At 39.8% G+C, this 14,044-nt stretch overlaps 1 protein-coding gene across 1 annotated transcript in view; it reads left to right on the top strand.

The window, feature by feature from the left end:
• The window catches only part of SLC28A3 (solute carrier family 28 member 3), a 55,451-nt gene extending 52,132 nt beyond the window's left edge, over positions 1-3,319 (top strand). Inside the window, exons 16-18 of the mRNA XM_084899354.1 lie at positions 634-732; positions 964-1,084; positions 1,914-3,319. Of these exons, the coding sequence (XP_084755480.1) occupies positions 634-732; positions 964-1,084; positions 1,914-2,040 (347 nt within the window). The 3' untranslated portion in view covers positions 2,041-3,319. The remainder of the gene's footprint in view (positions 1-633; positions 733-963; positions 1,085-1,913) is intronic.
• The last annotated feature ends 10,725 nt before the right edge of the window (positions 3,320-14,044 follow it).

A 14,044-nucleotide genomic window follows, 5' to 3' on the forward strand; every position in this document is an offset into this window, starting at 1 on the left:
AGAATATTATTCAACAATAGATGTGATGTAAACATGCTTCGGCTCTCCATTTTGCTCTGTGACATTATTCGTGTTAGAAAAAAGAAAAAAGCCCTGCCACAGCAGTAAATCTTTTGGAGTCTATTTTTTATCCCTGCTCTGCAGTGTAGTTTTCCTGTTATACCCAAGCGAACTTGAGCAAGAATTTGCTCCAGTGGACAGGGTCTTTTCCACCTGAGGATGACATATAGGTTTCACTTTGCATGCCAGCTCCCAGAGATTTATAATGGCCACCTGGAGAAGGATGCAGGGTTCAGTGGAAGTTCAGTGGGAAAATGCTGTGATTAAATTGTGAGTTCTCTCATGGGCATAGAAGTAGATGATGATGAATGGATTGCAAATATTTGCAATGCATCCTTGCAATGCAATTTCTCCATGCCCCTCACACACCAGAGAACTTCTCTGGTTGTGGAGCTCATCACTAAGTTCTTGAATCTTGAATTTCCCAGCTTAGTATTTTGTTTTGTTTTGTTTTGTGTTTTAAGTTAGCTGATCTGAGACCCCACCCCAGAACGATTCTCAGAGGCTAGGAATTTGGAATTCTACTCAGTAGTCTTGACATTAATCTCTAATTCTTGCTTCTGTGTTTCCCAGCATCCATGGCTCCTTCCAGAAAGCGTGACATCACCTCAGTGGCAATGAGATCTTTGATTTCAGGGACCATCGCTTGTTTCATGACAGCCTGTGTCGCAGGTACGGCCTCCTGTCCTCTGTGTCCTGTCTCCCTGTGCCCATAGGATGGCAGCTTTCAGGAGGGCAGTGCTTCCACGCTGCATATGCTGCTGCAGAAAGTTGAGAGGCAGAGCTGCCTGTAAGCATGTTGTAAAGTGAAATGTGTGGGGCACGGTGGAGAAGCTAAGGAACCAAGGAGAGTTCCGGGGATTTGTTAATGAACACGCTGAATGGCATCTGTTCCACTTCCAGGCATTCTCTCTGGCACTCCTGTAGACGTCAACTGTTTCAACATTTTAGAGAATGTCTTCAACTCCAGTTTACCCAGAAACACTACCGATGTGGTATCTTGTTGCCAGAGTGTAATAAGCAGGTATTGTATTCTTGATTATTATTTCTTTAGACCCCATTCACTTATCTTTGTATCTTCATAAATCTTACTTTATTTAAATATAAGGATGTGTGTGACGATTCTAACCAGCTTTCATTTTGACTTTTCTCAGCTAAGGCTAGGAATCATATTAAACAGTGCTGCTCAAGCATTTTATACACCCCCAGCTATATGTATCTGAATTAGCTCTCCTGAACTTCAAAACCTCTGCTTAAGTTAGGCACTCTTGCTTGGGTAAGCATCGGATAAAATCGGGGCTTGGAGCGGCTACGTCACCTGCCTAAGAAAAACTAGTTCATGCACAATCAAGACAGAAAGACCTAGGAAAAATTAGGTACTTCTGCCACAGAACCCATGCCTTTAACTAGTTCCCTAGTTTCGTTACTTAGTACTGCCTCCCTTTGAAGGAGATCAGGCAACACAGGTTAACCTGACAACACGGTGATGAGCTACAGTGCACAAGGGCCCACCAGTGGCCCATGCCAGCCACCCCCATCCAGTACAGTTTCTATTTACAAAATCAATATCCCCACTCATCTGCCCTTCTTAATATTTAAGTGTTCTAGAAGGATTGATTTCATTCTCTCTTTGTTTATTCTGGAGGAATTAGGGGAAGTCCTTGAGGCCAAATAGGATTTGAGAGTTAAAACTAATTCTATGGGGCCTCCGTCCTTAGCCTACCCTAACCAGAATGTGAGAGGAAATCAGCTTTCTCTCCTATGCTTTTTTTTTTTTTATGTGTCATCTTCTGCTCACCTACTGTTTCTGTTTTCTAAGGCTCAACTAACTATTTCATTCCACTTTCCACTAGCACTGTTGTCAACGGTCCCAGCAAGGTCATCCCAGGAGGAAACCACAGCCTGTATTCTCTGAAGAATTGCTGTCAATTGTTGAATCCATCATCGTTGAACTGCAGTTGGATCCCTAATGCATTCTGAGTTTAGTTACTTCTGCAACAGAACTCTAAGTAAGGGTGCTGAATTTTCTACATTGGAGGGGGGGGGGCGGAAGCTATTCTCCACAGATTGATACATCCATCATTAAATCAGCTTTAATTGGAAAGAAGAACAGGGGTGAACCCTGGCATGTGTCCTGACTGGGAATCGAAATGTGACCTTTGGTTCCTGAGTCAACTCTCAATCACTGAGCCACACCAGCCGGGCCATCACGAATGCTCTTCATACCACAAAGACATTTTTTGTGAGAAACACAAACACTAATGTCTGAACTCACACAAAAAAATGAATGTGTAAAAGGTTTTGAAATACCTTAAGTAATTTATTTATATTTTCCTTTTTGTTAACGTACAAGAATAATTTTTTAAAGTCTATGTGTAAATAGTTGATTTTCTTTTGTGTTGGTGTTGGTGATGAAAGAGCAAGCTAAATACCCCAAAAAAACCTCTTTATGTCAGAAGCATAATACACCAGGATATTTCTAGTTATTGATCATTTGTATCAAATTTTTCTTGGAACTCAATGCACCCTTTTGGTATATAGACTTAATTTTATGGAAACATATTTATGTGTCTTTTCCCTCTGTTCTCATGTTCTCGTGTCAACCATCATAAAAGCCTTTGGCTTAGTGTGTCATGGATGCCAATTATTCACATGTTGCTTCTCCTTTGTCTGCTATGTCTATTGTTTTTTTCTCCCTTTTTAACTCTTTGCATTTTGTTTCTATTCTGCTTTATTTTAAGGAATCTCTAAGAGAATCTCTTAGCTGTTTCTAGGGTCTTTCTCTGACCAACTAATTTTTAAATTATGTCTGTTACCATTACTATTCCTTGGATGTTTGTAGCTCTTAGTTCTTCTCTGAGCTCTTTTTAAAAATTATTATTTCAAGGAAAATAATTACTGCCCTGTTTTTTTGTTAAGCATTTTTTCTTTTTCAAATTACAAATAATAATACCAATTTTAAAATGATGTAATTTTAAAATGGTGATGTTACAATGGTGTTACATCCCAATAAACTTATTATAAGTTGAAAATGTAAATCAGCCAAAACCGGTTTGGCTCAGCGGATAGAGCATCGGCCTGCGGACTGAAAGTTTCCGGGTTCGATTCCGGTCAAGGGCATGTACCTTGGTTGTGGGCACATCCCCAGTAGGGGGTGTGCAAGAGACAGCTGATTGATGTTTCTCTCTCATCAATGTTTCCAGTTTTCTCTCCCTCTCCCTTCCTCTCTGTAAAAACTCAATAAAACATATTTTTTTTTAAAAAAAATTTAATGTAAATCAAAAATGCATTTAATACACCTAATCTAAACATCATAGCTTAGCTTAACCTACCATAGATGTGCTTAGAACACCTACATTAGCCTATAGCTGGACAATCATCTTTTGTTTCATCTCAAGAGTAATTGCCTTCCCCTTCTCTCCAGACTTGAAGACACAGATGGGTATTTTGTAGACATGATGGAATGGGAAAATACAAAACACAGTATCTAAAAATGCTAGCAACACATTACACTGTAGAGTATCGGTTGTTTACCCTTGAGATTGTGTGACTGACCAGGAGCTGTGGTTCACTACCACTACCCTGCATCAAGAGAGACTATCTTAACATATATTACTAGCTCAGGAAAAGGTCAAAATTCAAAATTTGCAGTACAGTTTCTACTGGATGTAAGTTGCTTTCACACCATTATAAAGTTTTAAAAATCGTATGTTTGGGACTATCTGAATACACACACACACACACACACACACACACACCTTTCTCCTCACCCTATTGACTCCAGCTCTTTCCAGTACCATACCCAAGACTAATATTGTTAATTGACTGCCATATGCACCTTTCTCCAAACATATAAGAATGTTGAAGATTGTTGGTTCTATGCAAATAGTCAATTTACATATCACCTTCAACTTCTTTTCGCTTGGTAATATAACCTTGCAAATTTCTATAAGTCATTATGTATAGTTTTAGCTCTATCCTTCCCTTCCCACCATTGTGTATGTGTGTGTGTGTGTGTACAATTCTACATAAATGAGATAATAAACTACATGCTCCCAGTAAAACCTCTTAATGGAGGTTTTTGGTGCATGGTAAAGTCTATACTCTTTTTTTTTTTTAATATTTTTTTATTGATTTCTGAGAGGAAGGGAGAGGGATAGTTAGAAACATCAATGATGAAAAAGAATCATTGGTTGGCTTTCTCCTGCATGCCTTCTACTAAGAATCGAATCTGCCACCTGGGCATGTGCCCTTGACTAGAATCAAACCCAAGGCACTTCAATCTGCAGGCCAACACTCTATCCACTGAACTAAAGCAGCCAGGGCGTCTTCACTCTTCTTTAGCAGACATAGAAACTGAAGGGATGTTTGCACACACACCCAGTTTATCTTTCACCCTGCTCCCCAGTGTTCTAAGATGGTATGTCCATGTGTTTCCTATGTGCTTGCTCAGTTGTTCTCTGAGGTCACTCAGTGTTGACAACATGTTGCTGTCAGCCTAGGTACCTGGACCTGGTTTTAAGCCAAAGCTGTAATATCTATAGCGTGTCCCCAAAATATTTATACACACTTTAACACCTGACAGCTCAATTTTGGAAACAAAATGTGTTTTAATAGACACTGCTTTATAATTATTCAAAGTTTGTGTATACACTTTTTGGGGCAACCTATATTTTGAAAAACTCTGCACTCTGTCTTATTGGCCCACGAAATTTGAAGCCCCCAGCCTTTTCTCTAAGTCTGTGTTTATACTAATACAGTTTTCACTACTCTTTTCAAACAAAGTATTATTTCAAACACAGTATTATTTCACTACTCTTTTCAAACACAGTATTATAAGTCCAGATATGAATGTCTCTTAATTTCAATAAAGATGGATGTTTGCTCTACTGCTTATTATTCTCCTTATTGTTTTCCATTGTTTGCCAAAGGAGAAGGGGGTAGAAATGGCATTTCTTTCCCCAGTGCAGAAATTATGGTTCTAAACAAATTTTCTGACCCTATGGAAGCCTTAGGACCTCAGCCAAAAATAAATTGGAATCATGTACTATGGAGAATTTTCTTTGACTCCTCCCAACCCCCATTGGTAAAATCAGAACATCCAAGCAGTTAGACCTGAGTGGCAAATTCTTTGCATCTACACTGATTACTAACATGCATTCATTTTGCAATTGCTCCCAACTAATTGTTTTTATATTTCTGTATTTTACTTAAGCTTATAAGCTACTGTGAAGGGCTTAAGATGTGCACTTGCCCAGTGAAGCTGACTTCCAATTACAGAAAATTACAGAATCGGGCATGCTTTTAAAGAAGGTACTGAAAGACACAGTGTGCCAGGAAGGATTCAACTCCCCTGAGTGTCCTGGAGTGGAGAAGGGGAGGCAATCATTCACATTTAAACAGGCAGGAGCACAGGACTTAAGGAAGAGATGTCTGGTACAGGCACGCCATATGGAGTTAATGAACCACCTGGTCCTGAGAATAGCTACTTTCTACAACCATTACTTATTTATTTTCTTTAAAAAAATTGTTTTAAGCTCAAGCAGGAAGGAAAGTATACATTTACCAATTCTTTTTCTGGGTCTAAAGACAGCACAAGCTTGTAACAATTGTTTGCCTTTAGGTCACAAAAACAATGTGACTGCCTCCTGGATGTAGAGTGAGTATTTTCAACTGTGGTCATTAGTGGGACTACTTGGCGTTTTCATTTCAAAAGAGTCTAGAAAATAAACAAAGAATCTGCATCAAGTCAGCCCCTCTTACTCATTATATCTTTTGCAAAATGGGAAGACAGTGACTGGTGTTGAGGAGGATATAGCCAGTAACCATGCAACAGAGGAAAGCATTCAAATGACAACCTTAAGATTTAGTCCTCCGACAACTGACAGCAACTACTTGACCATGAGAAATCAAGATTGGAATGAAACGTATGTCTTACAAGCCATATTAACATGTAAAATCAGCCCTACATCTTCCATGTACGAACATGCTTCTGGTAATACTCATCAAATAAGAGAATTGTAGAATTCTACATCATTCAGAAATGTTTCAACTCCCCTCAGCCCCCTTACTCTCTCCCCCAGATGTATAGAGCCATCAAACCCGAAGCTAAGTGCAGAGTTGGGGCAGTATTCCTGGTCTAATCTAAATCTCTTCAACTGCAGAGTAACCACCTCATTCTTTAATTGTTTATACAGGTATCTGTCTGACCACCAGACTACTAATTCCTATGTATCTCTAGTAGCTAGGATCTGGCATCGAGTAGACATTTGGTAAATTTCTATTTAATGAATAAATGAAGATTGCAAAATGGCTAACCCTCACATAAGCAGACAGTTAATTGGATCACTGTTGAAAACTTTTTTTAAATCTCATCAAAATTACCCACTCATAAAAATTGCAAAGGTTATACAAGTGTATAATTGAGAAGTTGGACATTGCCTCCTACTTCAATCTCATTTCTAATCATAAGTCAGCCACAGTTAACACTTTGGTGTCACCGCTAATTTTTCTCTATATATAATAAACAGTACTATAAGTGATACCTAGTAAATGGAGTGGTGAGTCGTCTTTATTTCTAAATATGGAACATTTCACAAATTTGCATGTCATCCTCGCACAGGGGCCTTGCTAATCTTCTCTGTATCCTTCCAGTTTTAGTATGTGTGCTGCCGAAGAGAGCACAGGTGAGTCTTCTTTCAAGCTCAATGCCAGAAACACTTCACCTTCCACCTCTTAGCAATGTCAGGATTTTGCTTGTCTTACAGGAACTGTAAGTACATAATGAGCAAACAAAGTTCAGGAGACTGGCCTTCCTGATAATCTATCTGCAAGGCCAGCCTGCAACTTAGTAGTGTTGTCTTTGTTGAAGCTAAATGGAATCATTACAAATATCCCAACACCCAGCATAAATGAGTGTATTTACCAAAATCAGATTCCTTCGGTTTATATGAGCCATTGTCCTATGACATTTAGAAAAGTCTGTCAAGAAAATAGAAAACAACCATCCAGTTGCAACTTCAGCAGCTAAGATTTCAGCTCTGGAGTGGAACTACCAGTGTTCAAATCCTGGCCCCTTTACCTCTGATATAACCTCTCTACCTACTCAGTGTCTCCATCTGTAAAATGCAAATAAACATAAATTCTCTCCCATATTTTTGTGATAATTAAATAAGTTAAATTAATGTAAAGCACTTAGAAGCATGCCTCACAGAGAAAAACTATATAATATACTTTTTTTTTCATTGAGGTATAACTTACATTCAGCAACTACACAGAACTGCAGTGTACAGTCCAATGACTTTTGACAAATTTATACACCCATGTATGTGACTTCACCCCAGTTGAGATGAGTGCATTTCCTTCATTTTAGAAAGGTCCCCAGTGCCCCTTCCCAGTCAATCTCACCCCTGTCCTCCCAGTTTAGCGTGATTTATTTATTCTCTTTCCCCTGGAGATTAGCTCTGGTGGATTCAGATGGAACTTCATATCAATGGAATCATACAGCACATGCTCTTTTGACTCTTGCTTTTCTCATTCAGCATAATGTATTCATTTTTTATCCAGTAGGTCTTTCAGCTTTTATTGCTGAGTGTTATTTCCTTGTATGAATATAACACCGTTTATGTATCCGTTCCACTCTTAATGAACATTTAGATTCTTTTCAGTTTTTGCAAAATTATTTTTTGCAAAATAACTTCTATTTACCACAATTTGCTGAGGTGTTTCAGAACATCTGAAGTTTAGGAAACATGAATTGGAAGGTAAAGAAGGTGTGGCTTGCCCACATTGGGGTTTGCTCCTTCACGCCCTTATTCTCCCTCCACATCAAACTGAATCTCTTTATTCGCATGTTGTTTTTCACAGGTATTTTCAAAATCATTGGCTTCGGGCCACAAACTGGAAGGTCAGTGATAACTGAGCCTCTAAAGAGAATAGCAGGGAATAAGGTTTGAGGCACAGGAAACTGACCACCAAGGAGTTTTTAAAGTAAAGTTTATTCCCCAGTAATGAGCAGGACTCATTACAGAGGTAGAGAAATCAGAATTGAAGGAGTTGGGCGGGGGGATGGACCCAGCCGGGCTACCATCTGGACATGGAGGATCAGCAGCACGTGGCTGGTCTGGGGGTCCTTTTAAGGGGAGGAACAGGAGAGGGTTGGACCCAGGGCAGAACAGGAAGGGGTGGGCTCCAGAACACTTTGGCATGCGCTGATTGATGGCTCAATGTCTTGGAGATGTCTCTGCGGCAGATGCCAGTAATGTCATAACTCCGCCCACCAGTTGGGAGGAGGGAGAACCTTATACAGGGAAGCTGGAGTACCTGTAAGGTCATTCTTGGTTGAAAAGGATGGTGATTGATCTGTTCCTACACACTACATAACGGCACTTTCACTGTATTGTGTTTTGAAAAAATCCACTTGGCTTTCCTAACTCTCCAATAGATCTACTTTACATTAGCATTTGACTTCATTGGGCTATAGTGCAGAAACTTGAATTTTTAAAAAGATAAGTAATGTAAGAAAACACTTTGTACTTTGAAAGTATTGTGGGCAAACCTGGAGTGCACGCGAAATGAGCTATAATCATATCATAATATTTTGGCTCCAGCATCTCGCAAGATACAAAAGCATCCATCAGCTGAAAATGTTGTTACTTGGGAGCTACAAAAAATGTAATCCCATTTATGGGGATGGCTGGCCGGTTTTTAAAAGCACCTGTGTGAAACAAAAGACTAATTCTCAAACAGAAGGAAACACGGTGTTCTTGGGGGCTCAGGGGAAATTCTCCTGTCAGTGTGACTTGACTATTGTTTCCATAGCAACAGACTCTGGGATTCTCAAAAGCTGCCATGTGCCCACAGGAGGCTGCAGCTGGACACTCAAAAAACTTCTTTCTCAAGTTACTGAAGTATTCAGAAAGAATTCAATCAAAATTTTATTTAAAATTGGCCTTCTAGATGACTTGAAAGTATTTCTTAAATACTCTCTCTACCTTCTTACCAGTAATATCAGGAATGTGCCTGACAGGAATTGTATTCTGGGCTTAGGTATTTACCCTGAAGTGAGGACAGAGCAGAGATCCAGATAGTTCCTGCAGCAACTGGCCAAAGCCAGGATGGCCCTGGGGGGACAAGGCAGAGATCCCGGTTCTAGGGGTGACTCTGCGTTAGCCGCAGTAACTGGATTGGGAAAGGCACTCAGAGGCATTTCTGTCTCTACCACTTTTATAAGATGCTTCATTGCAAAAGTAATCAATCCTTTGTTATAGAAAAATATTCATAATGTTAAGGACAAAATAAAAATTTTCCCGTACCCCATTACAAAAAAATATACCTAGTACTAATAATCTATAACATATAGTCATTCAATGTGCATGTGTGAGTGTGTGTGTGTGTGTGTGTGTGTGTGTGTAACACCATTGTGATATATTTTGAGATCAGCTTCCCTCCCATCTCCAATGTATCATGACCACTTTTCCATGTTGTAAATATTCTTGTATGCAGGAAACCAATCATTGTCTCACTAATAGAAAGAGGCTTGTCAACCTTAAAGCTCTGAAAGGTCAGAGCCAACCACTCCCTATCTAATTGAGACAATAGTAACTGAGGAACTTCCCCATCTTGTAATCATGTAAATCCTTATTGATATGATAATCTGCTTATCACCTGCCTAAGGGCTATGGGTGTTTCCCAAAGCTGCTTAAAGGTAATGGGTGTATCCCATAGCCTCAATAAAAGGGATAGCAAGGCCAGAGCCCAATGGTAGTCTTCCCACTGGAGGTTGACTCCCGCCTGGCCCCCCATTTGTCCCAAATTAACTCTTTTCTAGTCTCTTCATTTTAGTGTGCGGCCTCCTCCAGAAACCAGACCCTGAGTGGGCCCTGAATCACGTGGGTCGTGTTAAGAGTTCCCACACTAGTACATTATTTTTAAATGGCTGCAAAGCATTCCATTATATGACTTTACTATAATTTAACCTACCTCCCATGGCTGGCCACTATGGATGTTTCCCCTTTTCTTTCATTAGTTTCTCCCATATATTTACCTTCCCACAATTTACTGTGCCTAGAAGCAGTTTACTTCCTACAATTTATCCCACTCCCTTTGTCTTGTTATTTCACAATCTTTGTTAGAATGAGATAGGAGTCTCCACATCTAACCACTTCTTTGGGTTTTCACTTTCTTTCTTTCTTTCTTTCTTTCTTTCTTTCTTTCTTTCTTTCTTTCTTTTTAATATATTTTATTGATTTTTCAAAGAGAGGAAGAGAGAGGGATAGAGAGCCAGAAACATCGATAAGAGAGAATCATCGATCAGCTGCCTCCTGCACACCCCCCACCGGAGATGTGCCCGCAACCAAGGCACATGCCCTTGACCAGAATCGAACCTGGGACCCTTCAGTCCACAGGCCGACGCTCTATCTACTGAGCCAAACCGGTGCCGGCTTTCACTTCTTTCTTGTGAAGCCCCCATATGTATGTAATATAAATGTTTCTTTTGTTAATTTCTTTTGTTAATTTAACCTGTGGGCCCCAGTCCCAGAACCTAACAGGGTAAGAAGAAAAGATCCTTTTTCTTCCCCTATAATATCTAAAATGGAGATCACCATATCTAACCCCGAAAATTAGCCTTAAACATTAAATGAATGTGGACTGTTTGGCCCATAGAAAAATTTGATAAGTTTCAGAAAACGACAAAGAAAAGGAATGTCGCCTACTTCACCCTTGTGCAAAGAAAAGCAGATACCCCGAGGGTTCACAGCTAAGGATAGCCTTTCCACTGGATCTGAACTAAAGGGGTCTTTACATGTGAAAAATTGTATCATCGATGACCTGGATAATAGGTTTGAGATTATTTTAGTGATTTTTTTCACGAATTCAGTTTGAAAGTGAAACTCAAGGGCTATTATTCCTCCTGAGGCTGGCCTGCCAAGGCAAAATGTCAGGTACAACCAGATTTGAATTCTAGCTTAGCCATTCATCTCTCAGACTCCATTTCCTTCTCATTAAAAGAGGGATAATTTTACCTCTTTTCAGTCTGACAAATAATGTGATAATAATATAAGAAAAGTGGCTAGCACTATGCTTATCATATATGTTCAATAAATGATAATTATTTTTATTGTCATCACATTCTTCACTGTATCATTAAGAATTATGGCTATAGATGGATGAGAACAAATAAAAGGAGGGGAATAAATGAAGAACTGGAAGGAAAGAAAGAAAAAAAAATAATCAGAATATTAAAATCAAAACTATCCAAAAAAAAAATAAATAAGGTATATTGATGGAGGAACAGAGGGATATACAGATGGATAAAATGTGATCAAGTAGCTAAAAAAAATATTAATGGTAGAATCTAACCAGTATGTTTCACTATAAATTCTTTCAAGTTTGCTATATGTTTGAATATTTTTTTATATTAAAATGTTGGGAAAAACTCAAGGCTGCCATGCTTCTCTCCCCTCTAGTTCTAATTTTACAACCCCTCCCCCACCCCTCACAAACACTCAAAGGTAAAGGGTGATGGGTTTTCCTTGTGTCTTGATCTTTCAGGAAGAGTGCAGAACTTATAATTCACCTCCTGGCCTAAATTTCCAGCTGTCTTTGTGAATGTGATTCATTCCCTTCCCCTGAGATTCATACTTCTTATTTCCTGCTGGTCCAGCTGACAGCTCCAATTTACACATCTCTGCCACCAATTTTGCTCATGTCCCAGAATCCCGCTCTGACCCTGTTTCTCTCAGGCCCCAATTCCCAGAGTCCAAACAGCTTCTCGCCCAGAAACTGCAGAGAAGAAGCTGGGGCCTGAGATGGAAAGCCCTGTTTCCAGGACAGTTGGACCACCAAAGCCAGCTGCGGCTTTCTCCAGCCGCTGTGGCTCAGGCGACCCTGTAGAGTTGTCAGCCTGGAAACTGACAGAGATCAGTGCGCACTGGTTGCCATGGTGAGGAGGAACCTAAGGATGATTTCTCCATGCACACTGCTGCCTGGCATGTCTGGTGCCCAGAGTTGCAAGAGAGTGCTAAAAGCCCCTCATCAAATCATTGACCTTTAGGCAGGAATTCAATTGTACGCAATGGGTCTGAGGGGCATGCTTCACAAAAGAGACCCTCCCGAAACCTAGAAATTTTAGTACTCAAAGCAAATTCTGTATTTTTTCTTACTGTTTCTATACCTTTTTGTGTCTTTTAGACTTTTTTTCAATTACAGTTCATATTTAATGTTTTAGGTGTACAGCATAGTGGTCAGACATTTATATAATTTACTAAGTGAGCAAATTCTGTGTTTTTTTTTAATGACATGTTCTTTTTTGAAAAAACAAAAGTTTAATTAACTCCATTCAGGAATGTTAAACTTTGAGCAATCACCACCCTCCAGTCCAGTATTTGTAAACAATGCTGTCTCCCAAACTATAGAATTAGAATCTCTGGGGATGGGTCCCAGGGAACTGCAATTGTAACAATGTCCCTACGGTCTTCCATACAGTTTGAGAAATATTGCTCTAGGGTAGCTATATAACCTGAAAGTCTCATGACAAAACAATTCTAGTCAGTAGCACCCAAACTTTTCACTATTCTGGGTCCTTTTTGTCATGTTCTTCCACCTCATGGCACCACAAGAGTCACACTCTTTGAAGGATATTTTTCTACCAAACAAACTGCATCATTCACTTAGCTACAGACCCAAATCTCAAACTTTATCACACTGGTCTAGTTGTTACCCACAGTGGTCCAAAGTCATCTTTTCATTCCTATATTCAATTCATTTCCAAAAGGAATAGCTCATTAGAATCAGCTTTGTTTGAAATTATACGGCTAATGAGGAAATTAGAGAACATCAGTAATAGCAACTGCAAATAGCTGTTCAATCATCTGGATATTTCTCTCCAAGAAGTCACCGTTCTCTTCCATTTAGGAAATAGAAATATTTTGCCTTCATTGGCAAAAATCTCAACAGCATGCATAACAATAGTAACATTAATAAATTTTAAAACAGGGGTCTTCAAACTACAGCCCGGGGGCCACATGCAGCCCGCAGAGGAGTCTGATCCGGCCCGCCAGGTTTTTTGGGCAGTGAGCGCAGCCAAGGTGTTACAGTAGGAATTAGTAGTTCATACAGTCCGGCCCTCCAGCTCTCTGAGGGACCGTGATCTGGCCCCCACTTTAAAAAGTTTGAGGACCCCTGTTTTAAAATGTCAATCAACATCTGGGTAGATATTTTTTAATACAAAACACTTTAGTTGCATATGCATCTCCCTTGTGTGCAGTAAAGTAGGTGTTTTTCCATTATTTCACAGACACAGGACAGGGGTTCATAGTGGGAGCTCACGTCACTGGGGTTTGGAACTCAGTTCTAACACATATCACCTCAGTAACCTTGGACAAGTTACATAATGTCTCTGACCCTCAATAACCCTATAAAATGAGAATAAAAATAGAATTTACCACAGGCAGATGCTGTGATATGCAGTACAGACATGCAGTAACCCTGGTAAAATGCTGTAACTATTTGTTGAGGACAGAGAAGTAAGTTGGTCTTCCCAAGGCAGAACCAGATCTGGCCTTACCTGAAGCAGAGAGGGTACAATGCAAACATGTGGTGATCAGTGGAAGAGTCTGTAATGAATAGAACCCACAGAATCTCCAAGCCTGGAAATGCCTGTCACAGACTACTTCACCGCCAGGCGCACTTAGGGGACAATGCACGATGCTAAAGTCCACAGCTGGCCACAAGGTGGCAGGATGTCACCAGCAAGGACGCTCAAACCCAAATTTCACTGCAGAACAAATCTCCATTGCTTAAGCCCCAGCTTAACCATCGGACCCAGCACTGATTGATGTCTGATGTCCAAGAAGACAAACTGAAATATCCCAGTTAAATCAGCCCTAAACCTAAATTAGTGACAAAATTTCTGAAAATGCCATTATTCTGCCTTAATGCTCAGCTCTTTTTTTTAAAATATATTTTTAAATTGATTTTTCAC

Source organism: Pipistrellus hanaki (genome assembly GCF_964339955.1).
Source record: "Pipistrellus hanaki genome assembly, chromosome: 11".
NCBI classification, from domain to species: domain Eukaryota; kingdom Metazoa; phylum Chordata; class Mammalia; order Chiroptera; family Vespertilionidae; genus Pipistrellus; species Pipistrellus hanaki.